The sequence below is a fragment of the Haemaphysalis longicornis genome, unplaced genomic scaffold (genome assembly GCF_048455015.1).
Source record: "Haemaphysalis longicornis isolate Haplotype H1 unplaced genomic scaffold, Haemaphysalis longicornis Haplotype H1 scaffold_6, whole genome shotgun sequence".
Taxonomy (NCBI): Eukaryota; Metazoa; Arthropoda; class Arachnida; order Ixodida; family Ixodidae; genus Haemaphysalis; species Haemaphysalis longicornis.
In genome coordinates, this window is record NW_027526407.1 from 113807254 (window position 1) to 113831388 (window position 24135).

At 44.7% G+C, this 24135-nt stretch overlaps 1 protein-coding gene across 1 annotated transcript; it reads right to left on the minus strand.

Moving 5' to 3' along the window:
* Positions 1-528: 528 nt before the first annotated feature.
* On the minus strand, positions 529-23805 carry LOC144141121 (gastric triacylglycerol lipase-like). Its single transcript, XM_077672647.1, has 9 exons — positions 23506-23805; positions 18690-18888; positions 17997-18111; positions 14735-14885; positions 10068-10160; positions 7457-7609; positions 4590-4661; positions 3063-3131; positions 529-1795 (listed from the first exon to the last, which is right to left on the minus strand). Exons 1-9 carry the CDS (start codon positions 23590-23592, stop codon positions 1535-1537), a joined length of 1200 nt encoding a protein of 399 aa, XP_077528773.1. The 5' UTR covers positions 23593-23805; the 3' UTR covers positions 529-1534.
* Between the last annotated feature and the right edge of the window lie 330 nt (positions 23806-24135).

Sequence of the window (24135 nt, forward strand, 5' to 3'; positions counted from 1 at the left end):
ACTGCGATAACCGCGCCGATGACGTATGCAGAAACTGTCGCCCGGTCGACCCAGGCGCCGATTATGACGTGTGCTGACACCATGGGAGTCTCTCCACGTCAGGCCGCACCATCTTATCAGCGCCCGGTACCACCGATGACCTCATTTCCTCCTGTTCGGCCTCCTCCTCAGTTTAACAATGGCTGGAGAACGCGGGACAACCGCCCCATTTGTTTCCTTTGCCGTTATGCCGGATATGTCGCGAAATATTGCGGCCGCACACCGCCAGCCACTGGTGTTCTCCGACTTCCGACTTATGGCTTGTCTAACCGGCCGCCTGTCCCACACGATGTCTCCGACGGATATCACTTCAGTACTTCGCTTAATCTCTACCGGGAATGACCATGCATGGCCCAGCGGGTATAGCAGTAGTTTTCCCGTTCCCTAACCTTATTTCAACTCACCTCGTTGAAAGTCAACCTTATGGCAAAAAGCGCGACGCTGAAAAAACGCGACACAATTGGAAGCGCTCGTCATGTGTTCCCTTTGTTTGTGTCGCGTTTTCTCAGTGTTGCGCTTTTTGAAGGTTTCATCGGGCAATCACACCAACTAGCCCAACTCGCCATTCTGCTGCAGCTTATGGCATGTGATCTGTCTGCAGCTGTCCTTGCGGCAAGCGATGTTGGCATCACTGCAGTGGTCATGGGGACAAGACCGCTCGTAGCTACCCCATAAATCCCGGAAAAGTTGTCATAAGCTCGTCGAAACAACCTTTTGAATCGTTACCATATCACCGAATAGGTACATCTAGGAACGAGCTTTCTTTGTAACTGGAATTTCCGACGCAATGTGACTTGGTTGAAAGGAGGGTAAAGAGAGAGGGATTAATGACACATGAAATATCGTATTGGACAAGGAGCCGCAATGGAATGGTAGAGAGACGGGTAATTAATAGGAAATACGAGTTGTGTTGTGTTGTGTCTTATGGCACATAAGCAACTGAGGCTATCAAGCGCCAAACAGAAGGTTTTGTGTATTTGAGTATAATAACCGTTTGTTACAACACGTTACAATTTGTTTACAAGCGCTGCCTCGTTTATAAAAGTAAAAACGGGGGAAATTGAAACCGGAGTGTTTTCTCCTAAAAGTACTCAGGTGAAATTGAATGTGTTCGTTGCAGAACAGCCTAAAGTGTTTTTTTTTTTCAGGACCTCAAATTTCTTACACAAGAGTAAGATGTGGTTTACTGTTAGCTCTCCGTCGCATTCCTCACATCTCGATTTACCCTCTTTCATCAGAAGAAAGTTGTGTGTCAGATGTGTATGTCCAATGCGGAGACGACATAAAACAACTCCTGTGAGGCGTTCTCCATGTCTGCTTGATTCCCCCTCTGCTATAGTTTGTTTAACTATGTGAAGTTTATTAGATTCGTTATCCCTTGAAGAAATGTGAGTGTAATTCACAATATGGCGTCAAAAAAACCCGCTTTTTGCTGTCCATTTTGTTTGAACAATTGTTGAAGAGACCATAATTTATTAAATAAATATTACGCGCTTTACCAATATGAACTGACCGATGTGTACCTAGACAGGACGTCTACCATGTGGCGGTGCAAAATGTCTGTGGCGTTGATGCCGAATACAAAATCTAAATGTCCAAACTCAGGGTCTGAAACCACGTAGTCGGCAACGAGCACATCGCTCAGCTTTCGACTCAAATCTTCGACATCTTCAGGGTCTGCGCAGATGTCACCCAAACCTCTGAACAGTGCCACAGGAACGCGAATCCTCTCCAGCGGGTAGGCCGGTGGCGTTGCCTGAAAAGCAATACATTCGTTACTACAAACAATTGGATTTGTGTTTCTTAGACTATGTGGACAGAGAAAAGGATGAATACGTGTCATAATAGGGAAATTCAAATCGAGGGCCATCAGGCGCACCGTAGTGAAGGACTATCAATGCTACCAATTAGTTTAGGCATCCATATGGTCATTCGCCGAATTTTCTATGTTGTCATGGGTTCATAACTCCACCGAATTGTGGAAAGCTAAACCAAAACAATGCCACAGGTGCAAAAATTTACTGTATTGTATAGTTAACGATTTCTTCCCGGGGCTGCTACCTATTTAATTTAGCCCAATATATACATTTCTGAGCCACATTGAACGTATCTCTCGGGTATTTTTTAGTACCGCAGTAACTATCGCATTGACGATAACTATTACAGTTCTTGCACACAACGAAGAACGAATAAACGATGTAAAGATAAAACCAAGCTTCCTTAAAGAATATTAATTACTGCGAAGCAGCATACCTCTAACCATCGAAGGAAATATCCGTGTCTGCGTCAGCAGAAAACTCCCAGGCTACTACTGGCTACACAAAGAAACATCCCAGGCTACTAATGGCTACTGGCTACACCCCGGCTACCCGAACAAACTACTTGCACCTCCAGGGATCAAACCTGGGCCCGAATAGAAGCGGAGCGAGAACCCGTCGTCTTAACGACGCACGTGGAGACGGTGAGACAGACGGTGGTTTGAATTCCGCGTTTGGGGAGATGGAGGACGCTTTTTGTGGGCTACACGTGAAACAACAGTGAGGGGGAGGCGGTGAGAGAGATGACGCCATAGCCGTACGTTCCGCCCTCCTCCACACCCTTGGAAACACGTATTCTTTCTGTCCATGCTGCTGCGTTCGGAACCCCGTCACCGGGAATCCCAGGTAACGGCTGGCAGAGTCTCTGGTTTCACTCTTTGTAGAGCCACGTGTGTGAATTCATGTGACACCGCATGGGTAATCGTTGTCCGTGTCATTTGCAGCTTCACAGTCCACATTTACAGCAGGGATTCGGGACAATTTTTTTTCAAAGCCGTCAAGAAATACTGCATTGAGGCACAGTAATGCGTCATACCACCAAGCCAAAAACGTATGACGACAATGATACGTAGGCTTACCTCCAAACAATCAACAGTGAAGAAATCACTTCATTAAAAACCTCCGACGTACATTAGTGTAACCATTTTGACAAATCATCCTATAGTTATCTGGCTGCCAGTCCGCCCAACAACATGATGCACATACCTGTGAGTAGCGAGCAAGATTTTCTTCTTTGCCGTGGTCAAACCTGACGAAATCTTGCTTCCTGCACAACTGAAAGAAAAGATGAGCCACATTTTGTTATTGAGATAAGACTGAAGTCGATCTGTAAAACTCATTGCCTGCTCATGTGGAAGTGGTAGGGAGCAAACAGAAGAAGGACTGAGGAAGAAATCTGAGGACGAGCGCTGACTCACAACTCTTCCTCAATAAACTTACTCCGTTCCCTTACTTTTGAATGCGATGCAAGCTATCTTATCTGATGTGGAGACGGTCTCGCCCTGCTTTGCTAGAATGGAATAATCACAAATTTTATTTATCTAATTCAATGGTTCGAGAGCCTACACGTTGAAAGATAAACGCTCGCAGGGCAAACAGCGCGGCATTCACTTACCAATTCTCCTACCTGCCAGCTCCTACCAATTCGCCAACGTCTCGCTCAGACTTTGTAAAAATACAGGTCGATATAAGCACGTAAAGACTCACCTTAGATAGCTGCATGGGTCTTTTCCAGAAATTTACTAAGATGGACAGGCCACATTAAGCACAATGTTTTTCTACAATACACACATCGTCACTCAAGTAAGCTATAAATATTTAACAAAAAGTTGCATAATTTTACGGGAATGCTTTAACAGATGTTAACCTGGGGATTATTTGTCTAGTGTAGCTACTGAACAAACCGATTTTCACCCTCCGCGTGACTCAGCGGCTAAAGCGTTGTGGTCATAAGCCCAAGGACGCGAGTTCAATCCCGGCAATGGCGGCTGCTTTTCAGATGAAGGCTAAAAGTTAAAACGCCCATGTGTCGAGATTTCTACGCGCAATAAAAGTCCTCAGGTGGTCAAAGTTATTCCGGAGACCTCCACTGTGGCATGCCTCATCTTCCTGGGTGAGTTTCGGTGGGTTAAACAAAAAAAAATGTTTTTTTTTATTTTGAACAAAAGGAACGAACTCTTTTCAGCAGGTACGAACTAAGGTTCAGTTACAAAAACCAAATCATGCTATTTGCTAGATTACTGGCTTCGGTTTGCGTAAGTGTTCATATCGCGAAAATTTTTACTGTGACATATTTTTATTTAAGACATTGGCTCTCTACACTGCTTTGAACGTCTTCCTTGTATTACTCAACTAAACACTCGGAATTGAGCTGGCAAGATTAGAACTGTCTGAATTCATGTTTAAATTGCCGCTCTAGCTTCCAAACAAGACGCAGAAAAATTAAATTATTTAACACATTTGTTTTTAGCCGCGTCTTCACGCTCGCACTAAATTGACGAGCGGCATCTTCATGGGTGTACTTACACGACTCGCTGCTTTCAACTCAAGCAAAAGAAAAAAAGTTTACGCACTCAACAAATAGGACTAAAGGAAGAAACAAACTTTTCAAACGTCATGGACCTACATTTCTCATTTTTTACATTTATTGTCGTGGTGACTAATTTTTCAGGCTATTGTGTACACTTCTCCGAAGGAAGCATCCGCATACATTACAATGTAAAGTAATCATACCTGTGTATAATGAAGGGCGTTTTGACTGGATGTCCCAACTGGTATGTTCGCGACGTACACGGGAATCCTCGTCTGCATCGACAAAAATAAAATTACCCCGTCTTTCTCGTTTCTCTAAAAACGCAGACTTTGGTAACCGCCTATGCTTTCTCATAGGCTATAAACTGTCTCTTGCGACCGGTCCAAATATACTGATCTCAGAATACCAATTGTAGAAACAGCAACCATGTCAGAGATGCGCTATAGATACTACCAGTGGCGTATGCGGGATTTTATTTCCAGGTCAGTAGGGGTCCTTCCCCAACAAAATGGGAAAGAAAAACTTGAAAGGAAAAAAAAAAGAAACAATAAAACAAGAATTCCATAGCAAAAGAATGACATCATTCATTGTTTCTGGTTTTGAATAATGTCGTACTTTAAAGTATTTTCATTTTTTTCTAATTTTTCCCGATAAGCAAAATTTCTAATTGTACTGGTAAGACCTTACACTGAAGCACTGTACGGTGAATGCGTATCTTGCGAAAAATATTATTTTTCGTTAGTCGCCATTTATGGATAGGTCGAGTCCATTGTTTCTTGCATTTCTCGCAAGGAAGGAGGGCCACACCGCGGCCCCCTTCGCCACCTACCGCAAGCCAGTGGGCACTGATACCTTTGCAGAACAAAACGAAGCATTTCCGTTTCAATGTCCTCTTACGTTACAAAGTGCATTAAGTAAGAGAGCACAAATAAATGTGATTCATATATAAATTACCCTTGCTTTAACAAACCCCTAAATTTAACAAACTAATGCTAACAAGATATAGTGCACCATGGGCCAGAAATTGATACACGTACGCCGGTTTACGTGGGAGGATACGATAGCCTAGGTGAGCTGCGCTATGTGTGCGAGATTTTTTTACGATTTGATCTGACACATTCGAGCGATATTCCGGAAATTCTGCCAGGTTTCACCATTTTTTCGACAACCTGTCCTTTAAAGTTCAGTGGCAGGCCGTCGCCGGCCCATTTCTATCTGGCGCGACCCGCGCCTTCCTCTCCCGTTGCGCCGCCAGCATTTGTACTGACTTCCTAACGGTTCCATGAAAACAAAATGCAAGTCTTGCTCATTAACGACTCCGTTGTCGCAATACCAATGGTGCCGATTTCATCGCAAACTTCAAACAAAAAATTGCTGTGGTTTAGCTTTGGTTAACCCTAGTTGATAGCGATAGCTTGGCTGCCCTGGCTAGGTCCATTGTGGAAGTGTTGTCGAGATGTGGTTTCGCAATGATATACAGACATGTTTGCAATGAATACACTGCTTATTCCTCATCTTTTTTCGCCTCACGGAGTTTTTTAAGCTCGCAGCTGCACCAGGGGCCACAGCTGGATGTTCGTCTTCCTCCATCGCACACGGCTCTGCGCCGCCCGTGGCCTCCTGGCCTTCCTTTGGTTAGCGCGCTTATCGCTGCTGCGGCGGCCTCCTCGCCTTCCTCTGCCAGGTGGGCGACCCGGGTCCCACGCACGTCTCCGTTCTATCCTCGCCTATTTCTCGCCAGAAGGGTTGCAAGCTGGGCTAATTGGGAAGATGTATTCTTGGATGAAACCAGCGCAAACTGAAACGAAGACAAAGGAAGTTGAATCCAAGTTGTATCAACGTGCGTTTGAGAGAGCATGAATTTTCATTAAAGGGACTCCCATCATTCCATCTTTCTTCACATTGTACTGAGCACCACGTATATAAACCTAATTTTCCTGCCGCTGTAATTTTATTTGCAAGGGGACAAACACCCTATTAACAAACGCCCCGCGAAATTATAATTATGGAAGAGTTCCGCACAGCAGAAAGAGCAGACATGTATGTCAGCCACACAAGCGTGTGTCTTCATTCCTAAGAGATTGCATATCTGCGTGGGCCTTGACTGTATCCGGTGTCTATCTAGTTGCCTTACACTGTGGCTTTTGTAACCTTTTTTGGCTCATGCGCAGTGTTTTTTATTGTTTTGTGTGAAGTGTTCATATTCACCCTTCTTGATAATAAACTTTAGTTTTTAGACCAGCGGCTGTCCTTGCGTTACATTTCCTTGGTTTTTGTTTAAGTTCACACTGGTTTAATTAAAGAATAAGCATATCTCTTTCCTCCGCCCAACTTTCCCCGCGATCGGGTCGCTGCTCCGTGCCCGGCGCTTGCGGAAAGGAGTATGGTTTGGCCTCTAGCTCTCCAGGTCAAAACTGGTCACCCCGCGAACAGCGCGCGAGGTCGCGTAGTGTAGCTTTCGCTACAATATTCGAGATATTGAATAAAACAAATGAAGCAGTGGCGACTACGCAGCCACTTTTCGGCGAGTGACGTCACGGAATCTTGTTTGCGCAGTTGTGTGCAACCTCAGCCACTGCCAAGGAGTATGACTGTGCGATTCATTCCATTTGACCGTAACACAAGAATGCTAACGTGTAGTTGAGACACTGATAAATGTTTTTGTGCTTGCGCATAATAATCTGGCCCATATTACGTCACTGTGACGCGAAATTTGAGTTTTTCTATACTTTTTGCGTTTATTTTTTGTCGATAAAAATGGCTTTCGGGACCGGGATGCGGCTAAGTGAGATACCAATGCCTGATTGTTTCAAATCGAACAAAACAGCATTTTGTGTTCGTGATTTGTAAACAACGATGACGCCGTTACACCTAACGATAGGTCTATCGTCGGCCCGCCGCCTACCCACGTCACGCCCCACGCGCATAATTGCATTATTTAGCATCGCCAGTTCATTTCTCTTACACCACGCGTCACATGCGCAATGGAAGTTCTACCTTTCGCCGATCAGTTGCGAAACTGTGGCAACGTTTATATTAGTCCGAAGAAGCAGGAATTTGTTCTCACCCTGTTATGCTGGCTCGAGCTCATTCCGAACACGGTTGCCAATGGCTTGTAGCAGATGTCCCGGAGCGGGCTGTCACATGCAGTGGCTATTACGTCTTTTTGGCCTAGGCTTGACAAAAGCAGACCGCCGTTGGTGAAAAAGTCGTTCACTGCCTGCACCAATAAGAGTCCCATTACATGCACCAGCTCAACTTTGTTTGGTTTGATAAAAGAAACAAATGAACAGTTTTCTAACCCAAGGAAATTGACGCAGCGACAAAAGTAAGCAGTATTTTCGAACTTACAATCGACAACGTTCCTAAGTGGTGAAAAAAAATGGAGAACTGAAAGTGTCATTCGCAATCACCCTATCAGCTAGGATAATATGCCGCCGACCGCTCTCAAGTACCGCAACAATCATTGTAACTATGCTTGCGCAAGTTAGCATAAATGTCGATCCTCTCCGTTGTATGAATGGTCGAGGGTGTTGTTCAAAAAATTTGTCCTCTTATTTCCGGTCGCCGGAGACAAGGCCTGAAGCCGTGAAGACATCTGCGGACTGTCCCACGAGGCGTGTTGAGTCTTTGCCCTGGGATGGCGGTTTCACCCATCATATTCGGCATTCACCTTGCCGATAACCTTGAGAGACTCAACACAAGAAGAAAAATAGTGTTTCCAGCATGTATAAACGGAAAGGTAACCCTTGCATCAGGCCGCATGCCTTCCCCCGGGACATTTGCCGCATATGCATGAACAACGCGTCAGTTTTCGCGGCTCTTCCCTTTTCCGACGAGCAATCATGCAAGCTTCGTCACTTTGCGCGAAAGCTTATTCGTCGCTTTGCTACAGTTTACATCTGGCGGCCCCATTAAAAAGTCAGACATAACAGTCAGACACGCCCGAGTATAAACTGAAAAAACATTGTTTCCAAATGGACCAAGATCCGCTATTTAGTTTTGGTTGGTTCGTTCAATTTGACAAGCCGTCATTGAATAGTAGCGAGGAGCCTAAGATGGTCCCTGACTGGTATACGAGTCACTTACCGAAAAACGTTGCTCATTAAGAAATTGCACGTTGTATAATTGGCCTCTATAGCAGCGGGGAATAATATGTCATGATAAAATATTATTCCGCCGTTAGACTTCAAAATGACGCTAAACATGTACAAACAAACCACACTATGTCTTATCAGCGGAGGAGTTTACGCCTAATATTTTACCTGATCGTCAGAACCTGTTGATTTTAGGTCGCGGGTTTGATTCCCGGTCGCGGCGGCCGCTTTTGTGATGGAGGCGAAAAGCAAGAACACCCGTGTGTACGAAATTTCGGCGCACGTTAAAGATCCCCAGGTGGTCAAAATTAATCCTGAGCCCTCCACTACGGCGCGCCTCATCAACTGCGTTTCGTCGGCGCGTTAAAAGCTACAATCAATCAATCAGAACCTGTTGATCCTGTGCTATGCACCACAAGCTGGCAAATGTTTTTTTTTATTTTGTTTTATGTGTGTTCTATTTATTGGGCACACGCCCAACTTGCCTTCAATCTTGAAGGCCGGTGGCTGAGAACCATTAGCAATGCCTGGAACAAGCGGATGACAATCCTTCACCAGGACCATTCGGTCTTAGGAGGTACTACTATAGTGCCTGATTACCATCGCTGGCCCGCAGCCATAGTGAACCAATAATGCGCTATTTTGTTAACATTGCTTAAGCGCATGCTCCTCAACTAATAGCAGTAACAGAATATATACGCGTGTACAGCCGTGAACAAATGAAATGCGAAAAAACTACCACCTCCCCTCGCGGGAACCTCTGTGTAGATGCAACGCATAGGGGGTTCACGTTGCAGCGTTGGACAGCGGAGGAACGGCGCTGGAACGATGGAGCGGAGCGGCGCAGGCACCGCGTTTTATAGCGTGCATAACGGTGAGGGGGCGCGCCGGCGCCAGTGCGTGTGCCGCGGCTATGACGCAGCACAATCCAACACAATCCACTTTAATCCAATCCAAATCCAATCCAATTCAAGCCAAGCCAAGCCAATCCAAGCCAATCCAATCCAATCGAATCCAATTCAATGCCCTTCGCGAGAGAGTGTTCGCTATCGGAGAGGAGAGGGGGTGAGCGGCGGAGAGCGCAGCTGGTGCGGCGAGGAGAATGGGGGAGGGGCGGACGCCGACAACAACGCCGACGACGCCGGATGCAGGGACAAGGCGGGTGAATAAGATGCGGTCGCATCTAAAAGGAAAATGTGAATCAAAACACGCAAAACTGAATAATAGTATTCGTGTGGGTCCCTTCATGGCGCGTTATTGGTATATTTAGAAAGCCACATTTCCCAACTTCGTTACTGTAATTAAGCCGTGCATAAATTTGACTTAAGTGGAAAGAAATTGCTTTATTTGTGTGTTCCGGTTAATATTTTCCAGTTCGCGTTTCATTTGTTTATGGCTGTACAAGAGCTTGAAGGTTGTGAAAGACAACGTGGCTTGAAGAGAGGCAAGATGTTCTTGCCTCTGGCCGTTCAGCCGGGTTTAGCGGAAAAAGACATATCTAGAGGATACTTGTATGCTACAAATGACGCTGGCGCAGTGCTCACAAAGAAAAGTATCGCATGTTCTTTTAAGGCAACTTACCATTAACGACTCCGCAAGTGGCACAAGAAACCTCACTGGTGATTTCAAATGGGTGAGGTTGGCCACGGGACCATACCCGACGATAATGTTCACCTAAAGATTGAAAGTAGAAACGAATTAGTTTTTATAAGGTTTTTACACGACGGCTTTATAAGGTTTTTATACGTGTTCAATTTTTCACTGTTCTTACAAAAATCACCTTTACACAACTGTTCGTCTATCCGTCCGCACTTTGAACAAGAGCATGATTAGCGCTAAAAAAACTACGGGTTCGTTAGCACTCCGTCAATCTGTAGCCAGGAACGAAATTTATTCAAAAAGAGCCACCACCATGAGAAAGATATCACCTTGCATGCAGTCATTCCCACATTTATCACGCCAGTGTTTACGCGCATTGCTGTCGTATAAGCAGGTCTGCTATCTTCACTTTCACCCGCCGCGGTGGCTCAGTGGATAAGGCGTTGCGCTGCTGAGCACGAGGTCGCGGGTTCGATTCCCGGCCGCGGCGGCCGCTTTTCTGATGGAGGTGAAAAGCAAAAACGCCCGTGTGTACGAGATTTCGGCGCACGTTAAAGATCCCCAGGTGGTCAAAATTAATCCGGAGCCCTCCACTACGGCGCGCCTCATCGCCTGCGTTGCGTCGGCGCGTTAAACCCTACAATCAATCAATCAATCATTATCTTCACTTTCATGTTCCTTCTTTGTTCTTATCGGTTTTTGCTGCGCTAGCGAAAAGTCACGCCCTTGTATTTATTTTACGTGTCCCCCAGTTTTCACTGTCTTGTTTAATAAACAGTTGCAAGTGCGCGCTTCGTCCCAGTACCCTCAGTGTCCCGTTTGTTTAGTCTAAGTATACTCAGCGCACTTTCGTTATGCAGTATAAAAAGCGGCACACAAGAAAGAAGATACGAACAGGCGCTACAACTGCGTCCCTTTTGACTCAGCACACTTTAAGTTAGTAAAGAGGGCAATTGCTAGTATCTGCCTGGAATCTGCATTGCGGAAGTCGTGCGCCCACATGATGCAGGGTAGTTTTGACAATCAGGTGCAGCGGCTATTGTCGGCTTGCTTCCCGCTTTTGGTCGTGGATGTGGATGCAGAAGACTTCCTTGAGAAAGTGAGGGGTATTAGGCCTAGGACGATTGCTCAACAAATAAGTGAAAAGCGCCCTGAAGTGGTTCCGTAACTTCACAAGGTTTCGCTTGACCTAAAAAAAAGCTGCCATGAGGTACGGCATCCCTGCTGTGTTTTCAGACCCGAACAAGCTAGCCCAACTCTACCCTTGTATTGCTTGTGATAGCAAAAAGAGGAACTGTGATCAAAGACATGACAAGCCGTTCGTTGATTGCACGGAGGGGGTGGGGGTTGCTTTTGAAATGCCCCTCGCTTGCACGAAGTTCTATATGTGACAAGCTGTAATGTGTTGAACGGCCGCCTCAGGGAGCATGTGCAAAATTTAAAAACTGATAATGGGGCACATTTCACAACGCATTGCAAAGCCTGCAGCAAGTGCGATCCATGATTTTCCAAAACCAAGATACTAGGCAGAAGCAAAAATCAGCTCAGGGAACTGATCGAAGCGCATCGCCTAATATTGAAAGTTAGCGATTGTGTTAGTGAAACATCTGTGATATTGCTCAAAGCGGAGTTGCGGTTTCTAGATAAGCTCTTTTGTTGACGCGTGTTTGCACGTTTATGCTGCTGTATTCTTTGCGCATGTCTGGATGTTGGTATAAATGTGCAATGCTGGTATCTGCAGATAAACAGTTGGGAGTAAAAAAGTAGCCCCTGTCCGTGTCTTATTTCTCCTGTGTCGTTTTTTATCGGTACTGACCTTGCTCTTAGACTGTAACCAACAAGCCCAGCAACACGTTTTCCTGAATCACTTTGAACAATTGTCTTATCTCTTCACTATTACTATCTTTTTTTTTATTTTGATGTACAGAAGTGTTGTTTCCGTAACAAACAATATTGAGAGCACCTTCCGGTATTCCTAATCAACTACTACTTTAAAAGGGCATGAAGACAATATACAACTTTGTTTATTTGAAATCGCACTATACGTACTTTAAACCTTGAAATGCGTTTTCTTAACGAATAAAGATGTGAAAAAATGAAAATGAAAAATGAAATGTGAAAAAACATTTTAAATATCGCTCTGCACTACTTCAGAACTGCCATAATAAGGTCATCAGTGTATTGAGTTGCATTGGAAGGAAATGATTATTTTAAGTGCGAATGCACTTCTTAAGCGAGCCTGAAGCGTCCGCCGCCGTCCGCATAGCAACAGCTGCGGGTGCGCGCGCTCCTCGTCTTCCTTGGCAACGGGGGGAGATGGGCGCGCGCTGCCTGGCCGCTGACATGGCACATACCCATGTGGGGGATTGGCCAGGAATCGGGCGTGAGAAGGGCTAATGCACCCGCTTAAAGGAGTACTGACACAAAATTTCAAAGCTGAGATCCGCTCTAGCAATCAAGTACAACGACAACACAAATAGGTGTCTGTGAATAAATGCATCTTTCTTTCTTTGTAGTTGTGTGTGTGTGTGTGATCTCTCTTTCGCGAACATTACCGAACCGCGCAAATTCAACTCGTGCATTCGCACTTTCACATTCTTCCCCTCGGGGAAATGCGGGGAATTTTTTTAATGTTTTGCAACACAAGAGACTACCGTCGAACTACGGCAAAATGCGACATGTGGATTCGCCCTATTAGCCGTCCCTTCACTCCGCACTGCCAACTGCGAACTTCCAACTGCACATTTCCATTAATGTAGTGCGACGAACGAAACTCTTAAACCACCACAACCGATATTAAGCACAGAACGTGCCCTTCCATCGCTGCGACTGTACAGAGGACACAGACCACAAGATTGCCTCCTTTCCGCGACGGCGAATGCTCACACCTAAATATGCCTAGTTGTTTCATTTCATAATTTTGTTTTTGAAGTCGAACACCTGGACAGTGTAAATACTTCACAAGAGAGACCTCCTCGGGTGTCCCAGTGGAAAAGCTGTGAGCTGTTGACCACAAAGATCCTGATTTTATCAAGTGTGTTTTTTATATTTATTCCGCTGCTCTCAAATTATTCCACAGCCCTAATACCGTACACGTCGTAGCCGCGAGGCACCAAGTGCACCACTATGAATGCGAAAGCAATAAATTCCCCATTGCGTGAAAACTCGGTACCCGATCTAGGCGTGACTGAGTGATGGTACCAAAAATGGCCGATGGCCTAAAAAGGAGCAAACTAAACGAAAAATTCGGAAAAAATTCGGCCGCTATTTCACTACAGCGTCCGGGGTGTTTAACGGGCGAACAAAGCAGAACTCCACCTTTCGTATTTTAAAAAATAGGCTTTTAGAAACTTAATCAACCTCATTCTGCAATCGGAGAACGTTGCTTTTAAAAAGAAATGTAAGAAAGATTCAAAAGTTTTCTATTTTCAGGCTAGTCTACAGCAGTAGCGATGTAATAGGGGAAATAATAAAACACAGCTGCCAGGGTGTCAACTCCTTGTTGGCATTGAAGTGAAACGATCACACGGAACTATAGGCCCCACTAAGCACAGTCACGTTTTTTAATGCTGGACTTATTGTCTGTATTATTATCTAGTTCCTGTGACGACATCAAGCCTGAGAGAGAAACTGACTGGGGTATCGTCACTATTTTATCTGTTTTTCCCGAATATGTAGCCTCCGAGTTTAGCGTTGACGTTATAACTGCATCACCTTTTTGGCACAAAGTAGTCTTATGAGTGAATCAAACGTGGTGCTCATGGTCACCTTCAACTACAAACGTTCTCACATTCGGTCTCTCAGTTAGTTGCCAGAGCAGACTTAAAGTAAATTTTGGCGCGAAATCGTATTTGTCGCTTGCTTTTCATGATCAAACTGCATAAACGGAGGCTCCACAGCAGAAAATCTGATTAAGTTGAGTTTTCTCAGGGTATGCTACAAGGTAACGAAGCGCTTTCACTTTAGTACCATTTAAAAACCAAAACAATGTACGTATTTAAATACTCCTTCATTCCACGGACCATAGTAGACTGCAGTGACCTAACAACTCACGTTGTTACGGAAGACGACATTGGAAAATCCCAGACTCGTTTTGAAATCTTAAATTGATTCTGTTAAAGTGCATCAGACTCTCCATTTTTCTTCTATTGGTGTGTTGATGACTATGCGTACCTACATTTCCGAAAAATCTGAAATATCGCTATTAATCGATGTTCCTCGCATCTTGTGAAAAATGCACTTTTGTTAAATTTCCAGACAGTACTCAGGAAATTCTGTTGTTTTTTTCGAGAGTTCTCTGGTGTTTACTCAAAGTAATCGCAGGTTATCCCAACAAGTAATCCCAACTTATACACACGTAGTCCATGTATGAAGCACTCTGCTACAACACCTTGCATTGTGGTTAGCAGTATTATAAATAAATAAATAAATAAAACTTTATTGACACAAGGATGGCGACTCGACCTATGTGGGGGCGGGTGGGGAGGGTGGTGTCAATCACGGTGGTGTCAAGCTGAACATCGCTGAATTAAGTAATTATTAATTAATTAATTAATTAATTAATACTGGTTCAACTTATCTAGCCCGATCTGAAACAGCAGTATTTTCGGATAAAATCTAGAATGCTTATCTGAACCTTGGCCGCTTGCCTTGTCGTTGTAATCCGGCCGCATAGAGAGAAAAACCAGGGACGCGGTGAAGCCTTGCGAGAAGGTGAGAAGGCCGACTTTGGCGAAACCTGACTCCTTCAGGATGTGGTCAATGACGGCTGCAAGGTCGTATCTTCCAATCTCGTCGAAACTGCGAAACGGCGGAAGCGCACCCGGTACATTCATTTACGCCGGAAGCACGAACCTAAGGCACAAATGTAGGTAGGTATTATAAATAAATTCTATAACGACGCAATTCCTATAGCGAGACATTGGCAGAAAGTTAAATAAAATTGTTAATTTTTTCTTTCTTCCCTTTTGCTTCTACACATTGAAACTAGTATCATTGTTGTTTTGAAGCGAAAGTGCTAGCCCTTTATTTAAAATTAGTTTATTTTCCTTCAAAAATGCAGCTGTCGTTTTCTTTATTCAGCTGCCATGCTCTCGGCCAGTCAAGTAGTGTGCGCGTAAACGTAAACTCCATTATTGTTACACAATGCGGTACCACGAAGGTAAACTCTTCAATTAATGGTATGGGCGTTCGCAGTATTCCGTCTTTAGGGGGGCAAACCCGTTTCATTGTAGGGGGAGAGGAAAAGGGCGGGGCGATGGAGGCATTTTTTCTGGGGCGGTATTCTCGTAACTGTCCCTTTTTAAAACGTACCTTTTTCGTCCCTTTCATCGTGACGTACTTCCGATTAAGCATTGGGGCTTTGATTCAAATACCGTAACTGTTCTTGCAAACGCATTTTAAAGAACTGAAACCGTATCAGAGTATATTTTATGTGTTTATTGTTCCGCGAGCGAGCCAACAATAAGGCGACGAAAAATTGTCTGCTCCAAATCATCTGCTCCGAGTAGCCACGGCGCATAGCTCCGCCGTGCTTGCCTGGCGTCACATCCGGGTGTACGCTTTTAGCCAATCAGGGCTCGCTCAAAAGGGACACTTTTGAAAGGGACACAAAAGGGGCAAAACACGGGAATACCGCCCCTGGTGTGGCTTGAGGGATCAAACAGTGCTCATTTTATAACCACCTGCTGACACCCATGCTTAATGGTGCTACGCGATTTTTTGACCTACTTATATCACTACATAGTGGGTTTACGGGGGCTGCCTTAGTACTCCGATTGGGAGGGAGAAAGGTTACTAGTAAACACAGAATATATCGGCCACTTGAGGCAGACTAGCAAATAATGGAGGCTTCGGACAAGCACAAGGACAGTTATAGCGCTCTAAAAGGCCCTTTGGTTACTGCTGTCAAGAGAAAGAACGATGTACGCGCAATACGGTAGCGATCATCAAGCAGGCGAGTTTTTTCCTATTACAAGCATACTTGAAGCATGTATTTGTCACGCCCTGAGTAAGATGTATATGATCCCGCGTCTGCAAAGTCATTTGCAGGGAACATTCGAAAAAGCAATCGTCAAGGTGCGTAAACAAATCGATAAAACACCAACTGTAGAACCGAAGTTTTAATGAGAAGCGGTCTGAAAGGCTCGTCCTAGAAATGAGTTTGGTCTACTCGTTCCCTTTAATTGTTTCATTTCAGTTCATTTATTTGCTCTTCAAATTCCCGAGGGCATTACATAAGAGGGGCTCACGCCAAAGTATAAGAATATATACCGGGAAAACAACAGCAACAAAAAAGAACACAATAGAAGCCAACATCACCTAGGAAGAGCGAAACTATTGCAAACATGATAACTGAAAAGAAAAAAGTCGATAAGATAACAACCAAGTTTGCACAACCGATCCGGGAGGAGTCTCAAGTGAAGGCTGATAATTTCAAGTTTTTTTTTGCGAAATGGTCTACGCTTAGTGCCCGAAGCTATGCCATCGGTTAGTGAACTGTCATTGCGTGAGGAAAGAAAGAACTATTCATTAATTATGTGCGGCACTTGATTCTATCGAATGGGTGACTGTCGTTCAGACGTGCAGAAGCTCTTGGTGGGGGCGTTAATGAAGCATGTCTTGATTGTGATGGGTGCTGAAAGGTATGTGGAAGGCAAAAACGAGCGATAATGCGGTGCGTTGCGAGTGTGGTGATGTTTATAGACTGTTTGAGTGATGTAACACTCACTGTGTGTGCCACACTGATTGTTTGGTTATGTATGTGCAGCATTTACCACCAATATGTATATTGTGCAAAAACGAACAAGCGGGTGCCCAGACACGAAATCGGGATGAAGACGTTAAGAAAAAAGTTCGGAATTTTTAAGGTAGGATGGCTACCTTTTTGTGTTTTGACTTGTGTTAAGGTCTAGGTTATATAGAGGTCGATATCACGAAGCGATATGTGAGGCAAATGTTTTGGGGTGACATTGCGCTTAGGGGACAAATTTCGATTAAAAGTACTTGCAGTAGCCAAAAAGCAAACATAATGCGTATACACTAGTGTCAACCCCGGTTAAAGGTCATCTTCAAAATCAGTAGCTCAAAATTTTGCTACACTTTTCATCCATCTGACTACGCTGGTGACAGCAGTAACTTTCTGTAAATTGCGGTGGCTGTTGACACAAGAAAAAGCGATCTACAGCAATCTTCCTTTTTCTTGGGTGCCTACGAAGACCTCGCACTGATTACATAAATCTTTCTTTTACTCAAGGACACAAATCCATCAGACTGTATGCAAATCCGAAGAATTATTTTCCGTTGTCACCCTGAACACTATAGATCGTTATTTTCGCCGAAGCCGCACCCGCGCCTGAGCTTTTACGAGCACTGTGGTGGCGGGCTCCGGATTAATTTAGCCAAGCTGTGACCTTTACTCAGCGCCGAAATGCCCTTTCTCAACTCAACTTCGTGCCCAACACGATGTTTCTTACACGGAACCTGTAAGTAGGACTGCAGAAAATTTGTGTTTCAACACTGTTCACATATGAGATGTGTAACTGAAGTGTGATACCGAAACATCTGACTTCTTCTTCAGAACATGCAGCTCACCACAAGATGTTTGAACCCTTGTTGTTTTCAGACTGAAAATCTTCTTGTGTAAAAGACCATCATTCTTTTGTTATACTGGAGCGCTGTATTATACATGCTTCAGTAGGAGAACATACAATAGATTTAAGTGCAGTGTAATGTCTTTTAAAACAATGAGAACTGCGGTGACGGGTATTACGAAGTTTCAGTTACTTAGCTGCCTTCTGTTGACGTCCAGGTAGTCAAATGGCACATATTTCGCTAAACAACTTCTAAACCCGCCACACACTGCACCTCTTAGAGGCGAAAAAGATGTACAAAGTGGCTGGGGACACCTGCCTCCATGCCCAGAATAGCGGGTCCTCCATTCCCAAGCTCTCGCGGTAGTTGGACTCCGGAGTTCCTCTAGTATTCACAAACCATACATCGAAACCAGCATTGGAAAGAATGTATCCTGAAAAGAAGAACATAATTGAAGAAGCTAACGAGCGCGCAGGTTCAGACTCATTGCTAACTAATCGTAATGATTTAACGAGCACACCGCAAGATAAACTCGTGGGGGGAAATGGGGCCCCGAAATTTGGCCTGCTCTGAAGGAACAGACGATAAGAAGGCGAGAAAGGCACTGACTTGGATCTTTATTTGCACTTACCTAGTTTTGAATTATGAGGCAACTTATCTACGGCCTAATTTCTTGTTGCTTTGGAGGCAGCTTGAGTGCGTACAAAAAGAGGGTCTAACATGAGAGCCATAGAAGCAATACGTGTGGCACATTTCTGTTGCTAATAGGATTCAATAGTCGTTTAATCTCATCGATAACCGACAATCCAATACCCGGGCTCTGCTACTACTGGGTGAGCATTACAGGCCCCCTTAAAAAACTTAATCGCATGTCACTATCTAGTGTGTACATGAAACGACCATCATTGTTGCTTTCTTAGATATATGACATTGTGTTAGTTTGGATGGTGCCGAATTCCATCCTAGCGCATGGTGCTGTAGGACGTGCTAAGTGTAGGCCACAAGGCTTGCCTGGGCTTTGTGAAGGCTGGTTGACCACCCAGCTTGCTGCGTTGAGAAACACCCCGTGAACCAAGAGGACAGGGGTGTGAGCCACCTCGGTGCCATCCTTTCGCCTCGCTGGCATCCGATCAACTTCCAGAATGTAGCCATCTTCCGTGGTCACCCTGTGAACCTCGACGTCGTGTCCAAATCTGCGCATGAGATCAGCCTGCAATAAAGAAGAAGAAGAAGAAAGAAAGTTTATTTCATTCTTTGCATACAATACAATTTTACCATCTGGGCCCTTTGCCAATCTCGCTAGTACCCGGGCCCATGCAGTAAAGGCTTCATGAAATTGTACGCGGGTCTAACATTTCAGTGGGAAATCACATTACATACATCAAGGGAAGACAACACTGTAAAAAAATTCCGCTTGGCTGCAATGGTGACACATACTTTCCATCACGAAAGAACTCTTTTACACATCTCGTAAAATTGGCGTTAGTTTTAATATCTAAAGGCAGAAGATTCGAGATTACAGCTCCGGAAAACGCTATACTACGTTTACCATAATTATTGTGGGTAACAGGAAGGTTGAAACGAAGGTTGGTTTGATTGCGTGTTTCTCGATGTGGCCATTGAAAAATAGAATGAGAGAACGGAGTAAGACACATAAGAAGTTTTTTTTAATTCACGTTCATGATGTCAAACAATAGCTTCTACGCCTTCAGTTCAGCCTTCACATTTGTGTTGTACCGAGTTTTCAGATTTTGCTTTGCACGAAACAAACTGCTCTTAGGATCGAATGCGTCTCATAAATTACCTATTGCCGAGAAGTTATCGTTTCCAAAGACCACACTGCTTATGCCATCAGACGATGTTCTGGCCAACTAGGAGCACTACCAACCACACAATTTTCATCATAAACACTTCTGCGCACAAAGTGCCTCCAAGATCACCCAACAATTAGACGCTTGCTGAGATCATGCAAGGCCCTCAATGCGTTCAAACCAAATACAACTATAGTGCATTCGCTAGCCCTAAAGATGTTGCCAACTGATCACTGCTTAGGCCGTGACGGGGTCCTTTGTGATGAACGCCCACTTCGTCAATAGGGCGTAAATTTTGACGAACCTTCGCCCTCAACTACTCTCCTTCCCCCTTTTTTTCTAACGATCCAGATTGCCATCTTTATGCAGTAGATATATTTCATCCATGCTGCTGAATATGATGAAGCGGTCCGAGTTCTGGGCGGACGTAGGCCGATGTTCCGGGCATTTCTGTTCAGCGTGCGCAAAGATACCTTCTGTCAAATACAACTTCATCGCGGATGCTCAGCAGGGAAGGGCTGTAACTTTTGTTTTATCAGCTCTCTCAATAACATTTATATGATAATTGGTGGCTAATACGACAGCACCATTATGGAGAATCTTGTTTACTTTTCATAGGTTGACAGCGAGGAGGAAAAAGTTGACTGTGAAGTTGCAAAGGTAGTGGAACTCTCATTTGCTGTCAGTAAGGGAACTTCTGCGGACGGTAAGCCACCCGTCTTTGTCTGCTAGGATAAATGTCTAGGTCTTAAAAGTTTCATTAATGCAAGCATAAAGTCAAACGCACTAACATTACCAAATGATGCGAAAATAAATTAGTTTACATTATTTAGCCATGTGCGTAATGTGCATATTGTACAGATTCACTGGTCATCCCCCGTCAGAGATTGGAATGGCTCCTAATTTGTAAAGCAAAGCAGTGTGTATAGCTACCCACCTGCTGTGGTCGACGTCCGCCCGTCTGCACGGCGCGTCGACACGAAAACATTTTGACTCCACTTTCTCGCAAACGTTGATATCTCTCAATCGAATAAAAGTATGTTAAGAAAAATACGTACTGAAATTAGCCGCCAGGGCGACTTCAACATTACGCCGGGTGTGTCATTTACGTTTCTTTATTACGTAGTTAAGAGTCAAGTTGTAAATTTTGTGGAATCCGCTTCTGCTGTCAATACAGGGGCTTCCACGGGAGGAAAGCAGACAGCCCTATGTTGGTCTGCAAGAATATAACTCTAGTCCACCAAGTTTCCTTCAGCTAATTAGCTATGCATTATGCTGAATCACAAATTACATACAAACGGGTTTTGGTTAGTTTACTCCTTTGGACGGCACCCCGGTCACCGTATATCATTGCTCGAACTTCGCTGCTAGTCCTTCTACACAGACTAGAATGTCTCCGCTATTTTCCTACTGAAACCATGCAGATTTAACTGTGGTCCAGCGCAACTAGACCGTGGGTTTGTTTGTTTGTTTGTTTGTTTATTTATTTATTTATTTATTTATTTATTTATTTATTTATTTATTTATTTATTTATTTATTTATTTATTTGTTTGTTTGTTTGTTTGTTTGTTTGTTTGTTTCGAGGTTTAACGCGCCGACGCTACACAGGCGACGAGGCCCACTGTAGTGAAGGGATCCGGATTAGTTTTTACCGGCTGGGGATCTGTAACGTGCGCCGATGTGTCCAAAACACGGGCGTTTTCGTTTTTCGACTCCGTCATAAAAGCGCCCGCCGCAGCCGGAAATCCAACTGGTGTACTTGGGATCAGCAGCACAACGCTACAGCCACTAAGCCACCGCGGCGGGTAAGTCTGCTGTGGGGCTCCGCCTTCGTGGAAAACAGCGCGACGCTACGGGAGATTCGTAAGGGATACCAAAATCTTCACTCGTGTGCATCATCTGTTTATCGAAAATGCACCGTATACAATGATAGCGTTCGGCGATGCACAGCGCCTGAGCCAGCACGCCACTTCGACCAGACTTCTCACGCGAAAGCATTCTTTGCCGAATACCTCATACCTGAAACTGTATAGCACCCCGCAGTTGCACAAAAATTTATAACCCTTACACTGCCGCGACGATGGAAAACCAACGAAGATGTATTGGGTTTTTATTTATGGTGGCTTACAAAATTATTCGTATAAAGACACACACACACATTACTTTCTCAGGAATAATTCTGAATTACCTCTCATATAATTTTAGGCATAATTTTATTAAAAAGAGTTACCGCGTTACAGTCGAAGGGTATTAAAAACCCAGTGATTGATACTAAATAAAAGTTTTTTCATTCATTCATTCACCATACCGTCAGATATGCCACCTTAAGGGGGCATATCTGACGGAGACAGTAGTTCTGTTACGTTCACAACTTCACTTCGAACTGCCTAATTAAAACAAGCAAGGGCAGCGCGGTGAACTTATACAGTCCTATTAGCGGCAAATTTCAGTATAACCTCTCAACCTCTCCCAGGATGCCTCTATTCGGTTGAGAGCTGCATAGCATTTTTACTAGCTCTGGAATGAGCGCGTGTGGTTCTATGTCGACGCGCGCACCTTTGATCGGAGCCTAGCGCGACAGTTTAGCTATAAAATGTGTAATTGGCGAATTCCACCCGCTTTATCCTTACAATAGTGTAAATTAAATGTAATTGATCCAAGGTAATTCTAAAAAAATAAAAATGAAAGCCAGAAACAAAATATGAGGGAACGAGATCGAAAATGCAGCTTAGACACCACCTCTTCATGACGAAGACAAAACTTTAAAAGCCCAGAAAAAAATAAACCGAAACAATAAAAAAAAATTACACCATCTTCCCGTAGGAGAACCCTGAGTAGTATGCGAAGCAGGCATGGGGTCGATTCAAGTGCCAATTAGTTTTCAGTTCGTCGTTTCCGTGAGGTTGAGGTACGTAGCTACAGCTGTATTTACCCTTTGGTTTCCATGGTAACTACCAGACTTTTCACTTACCGGAACTACGAAATGGGAAATTGTGTTGACCCCATGGCTGCTTCGCACACTACTCAGGGTTCCCCTAGGGGAAGATGCTGTAATTTTATTGTAGGGGGGTGGTGGGGGGTGTTAGAGTGGAGAGGCATTAGAGAGAGAGAGAGAGAGAGAGAGAGAGAGAGAGAGAGAGAGAGAGAGAGAGATAGATAGATAGATAGATAGATAGATAGATAGATAGATAGATAGAGAGAGAGAGAGAGAGAGAGAGAGAGAGACGTTGTACGTGGTATGAGTTCGTCTTTATTTAGGCATTATCATCATCATGTTCAACGTAGGTGACGTCGAGCTGTGGTTGTCGTTCCGCTGTGATTATGACCGCCTTCTGGTCTGTGAAATGTAAAGTCAAGGGCTGTTGTAGTGGATGAACCCTAAAGTTGCTGAAGATGAGGTCGATGCACGTTCCCCGGATGGTTGTGGGCTGCTTGTAATCACTCGCCGACGCACGCCGCTGCCGACGACGATGAAACGTCGAAGGCGCGTGCTGCGTGCTCGTATCGTGCCGGCCCAGGAAGACACCGGCGACACTGTCGCTCCAGGAGCCATTAAAGGGTAAGACACCACCGGGTGTTCAGCAAGCCGAGCTTGCGCAGTGGGGGTGTGGACGGCGCAACAAGGGAGGGACATAGCCCCGACCATGAGATTCTTCGCATCTAAAAGTCGCGAAAAAGCACCGACCGCGGAACTCCCTGTATCCGAGTAAAAATGCAGTTTCGAAAAAAAAACGAAAGAGAAAAGAAGTGGCGTAAAAACTATTTCAAATTGAACAATTCCTGATATTTCCGCAGAGTTTCTCTCCATTAAACTCCTAATAGTAATGGGTACTTGTCCCTGAAAACCCTCTACATTCCCCACCAAAACAACTACATTTCCGAATGTATCTACGTCCTGCGCACGCTTAGTTGGCAGTAAATAAAGTAATAAATAACCACAACTAATCTACAGGTATAGAGATGCGCGAGCGGAGGTCACGAAAGAGGGCCAAACAACTTTTTTTTTCGCACTTACCGGACAGAGTCTGGCGTCTTCCGCGACGTCGGTACCTCCTACGCTTTGTAACGAAGCTATTGTAAGCAGGCTCGCACGCCAAAACATTACGGATGGAAGCCCCGTCCCATGTAAGGGGACGGAAAAACGGCACGAGTCAACAGCTCGAAGCCTCTTTCAAGCCCCGTCACAGTTCCAGAGCTCACCTGTTCGTACAAAGCGCTATCATAGGCTCAACTGCGCGCTCATGGGAATCCCCTTTGGCGCACTGCATAGCTTCGTCCAGTCGCGTATTCGCAGAGACCTTGACGATTAATGACGAAGACGTCGGAGCGTAGCTGTAGGGGACACACCGCATCGTGTTACGCAATCTCGGAGAGAGGGAACCCGAGATTGCGAAACTCTCTTAGCGCCGACTGGAACGCACGATTTTCCTCAAACCGCACCCAAGTTAAGTGCCTTGTCTTTCTTTCCGCCTGCCGCTGTGTAACATATACGGTGTAACTCTCCCTCCTCTTTTTTTGAAAGCCAGTGCTTTTCTTTTCTCGATTTCTCCTTGTGTGAACTCAGTAAGGAAACCAGACTGGCACGTAACGCGTCAGAAGTAATGGATTACTTGAGTCAGACAACTTGGTGGTTATGGAATCTCGC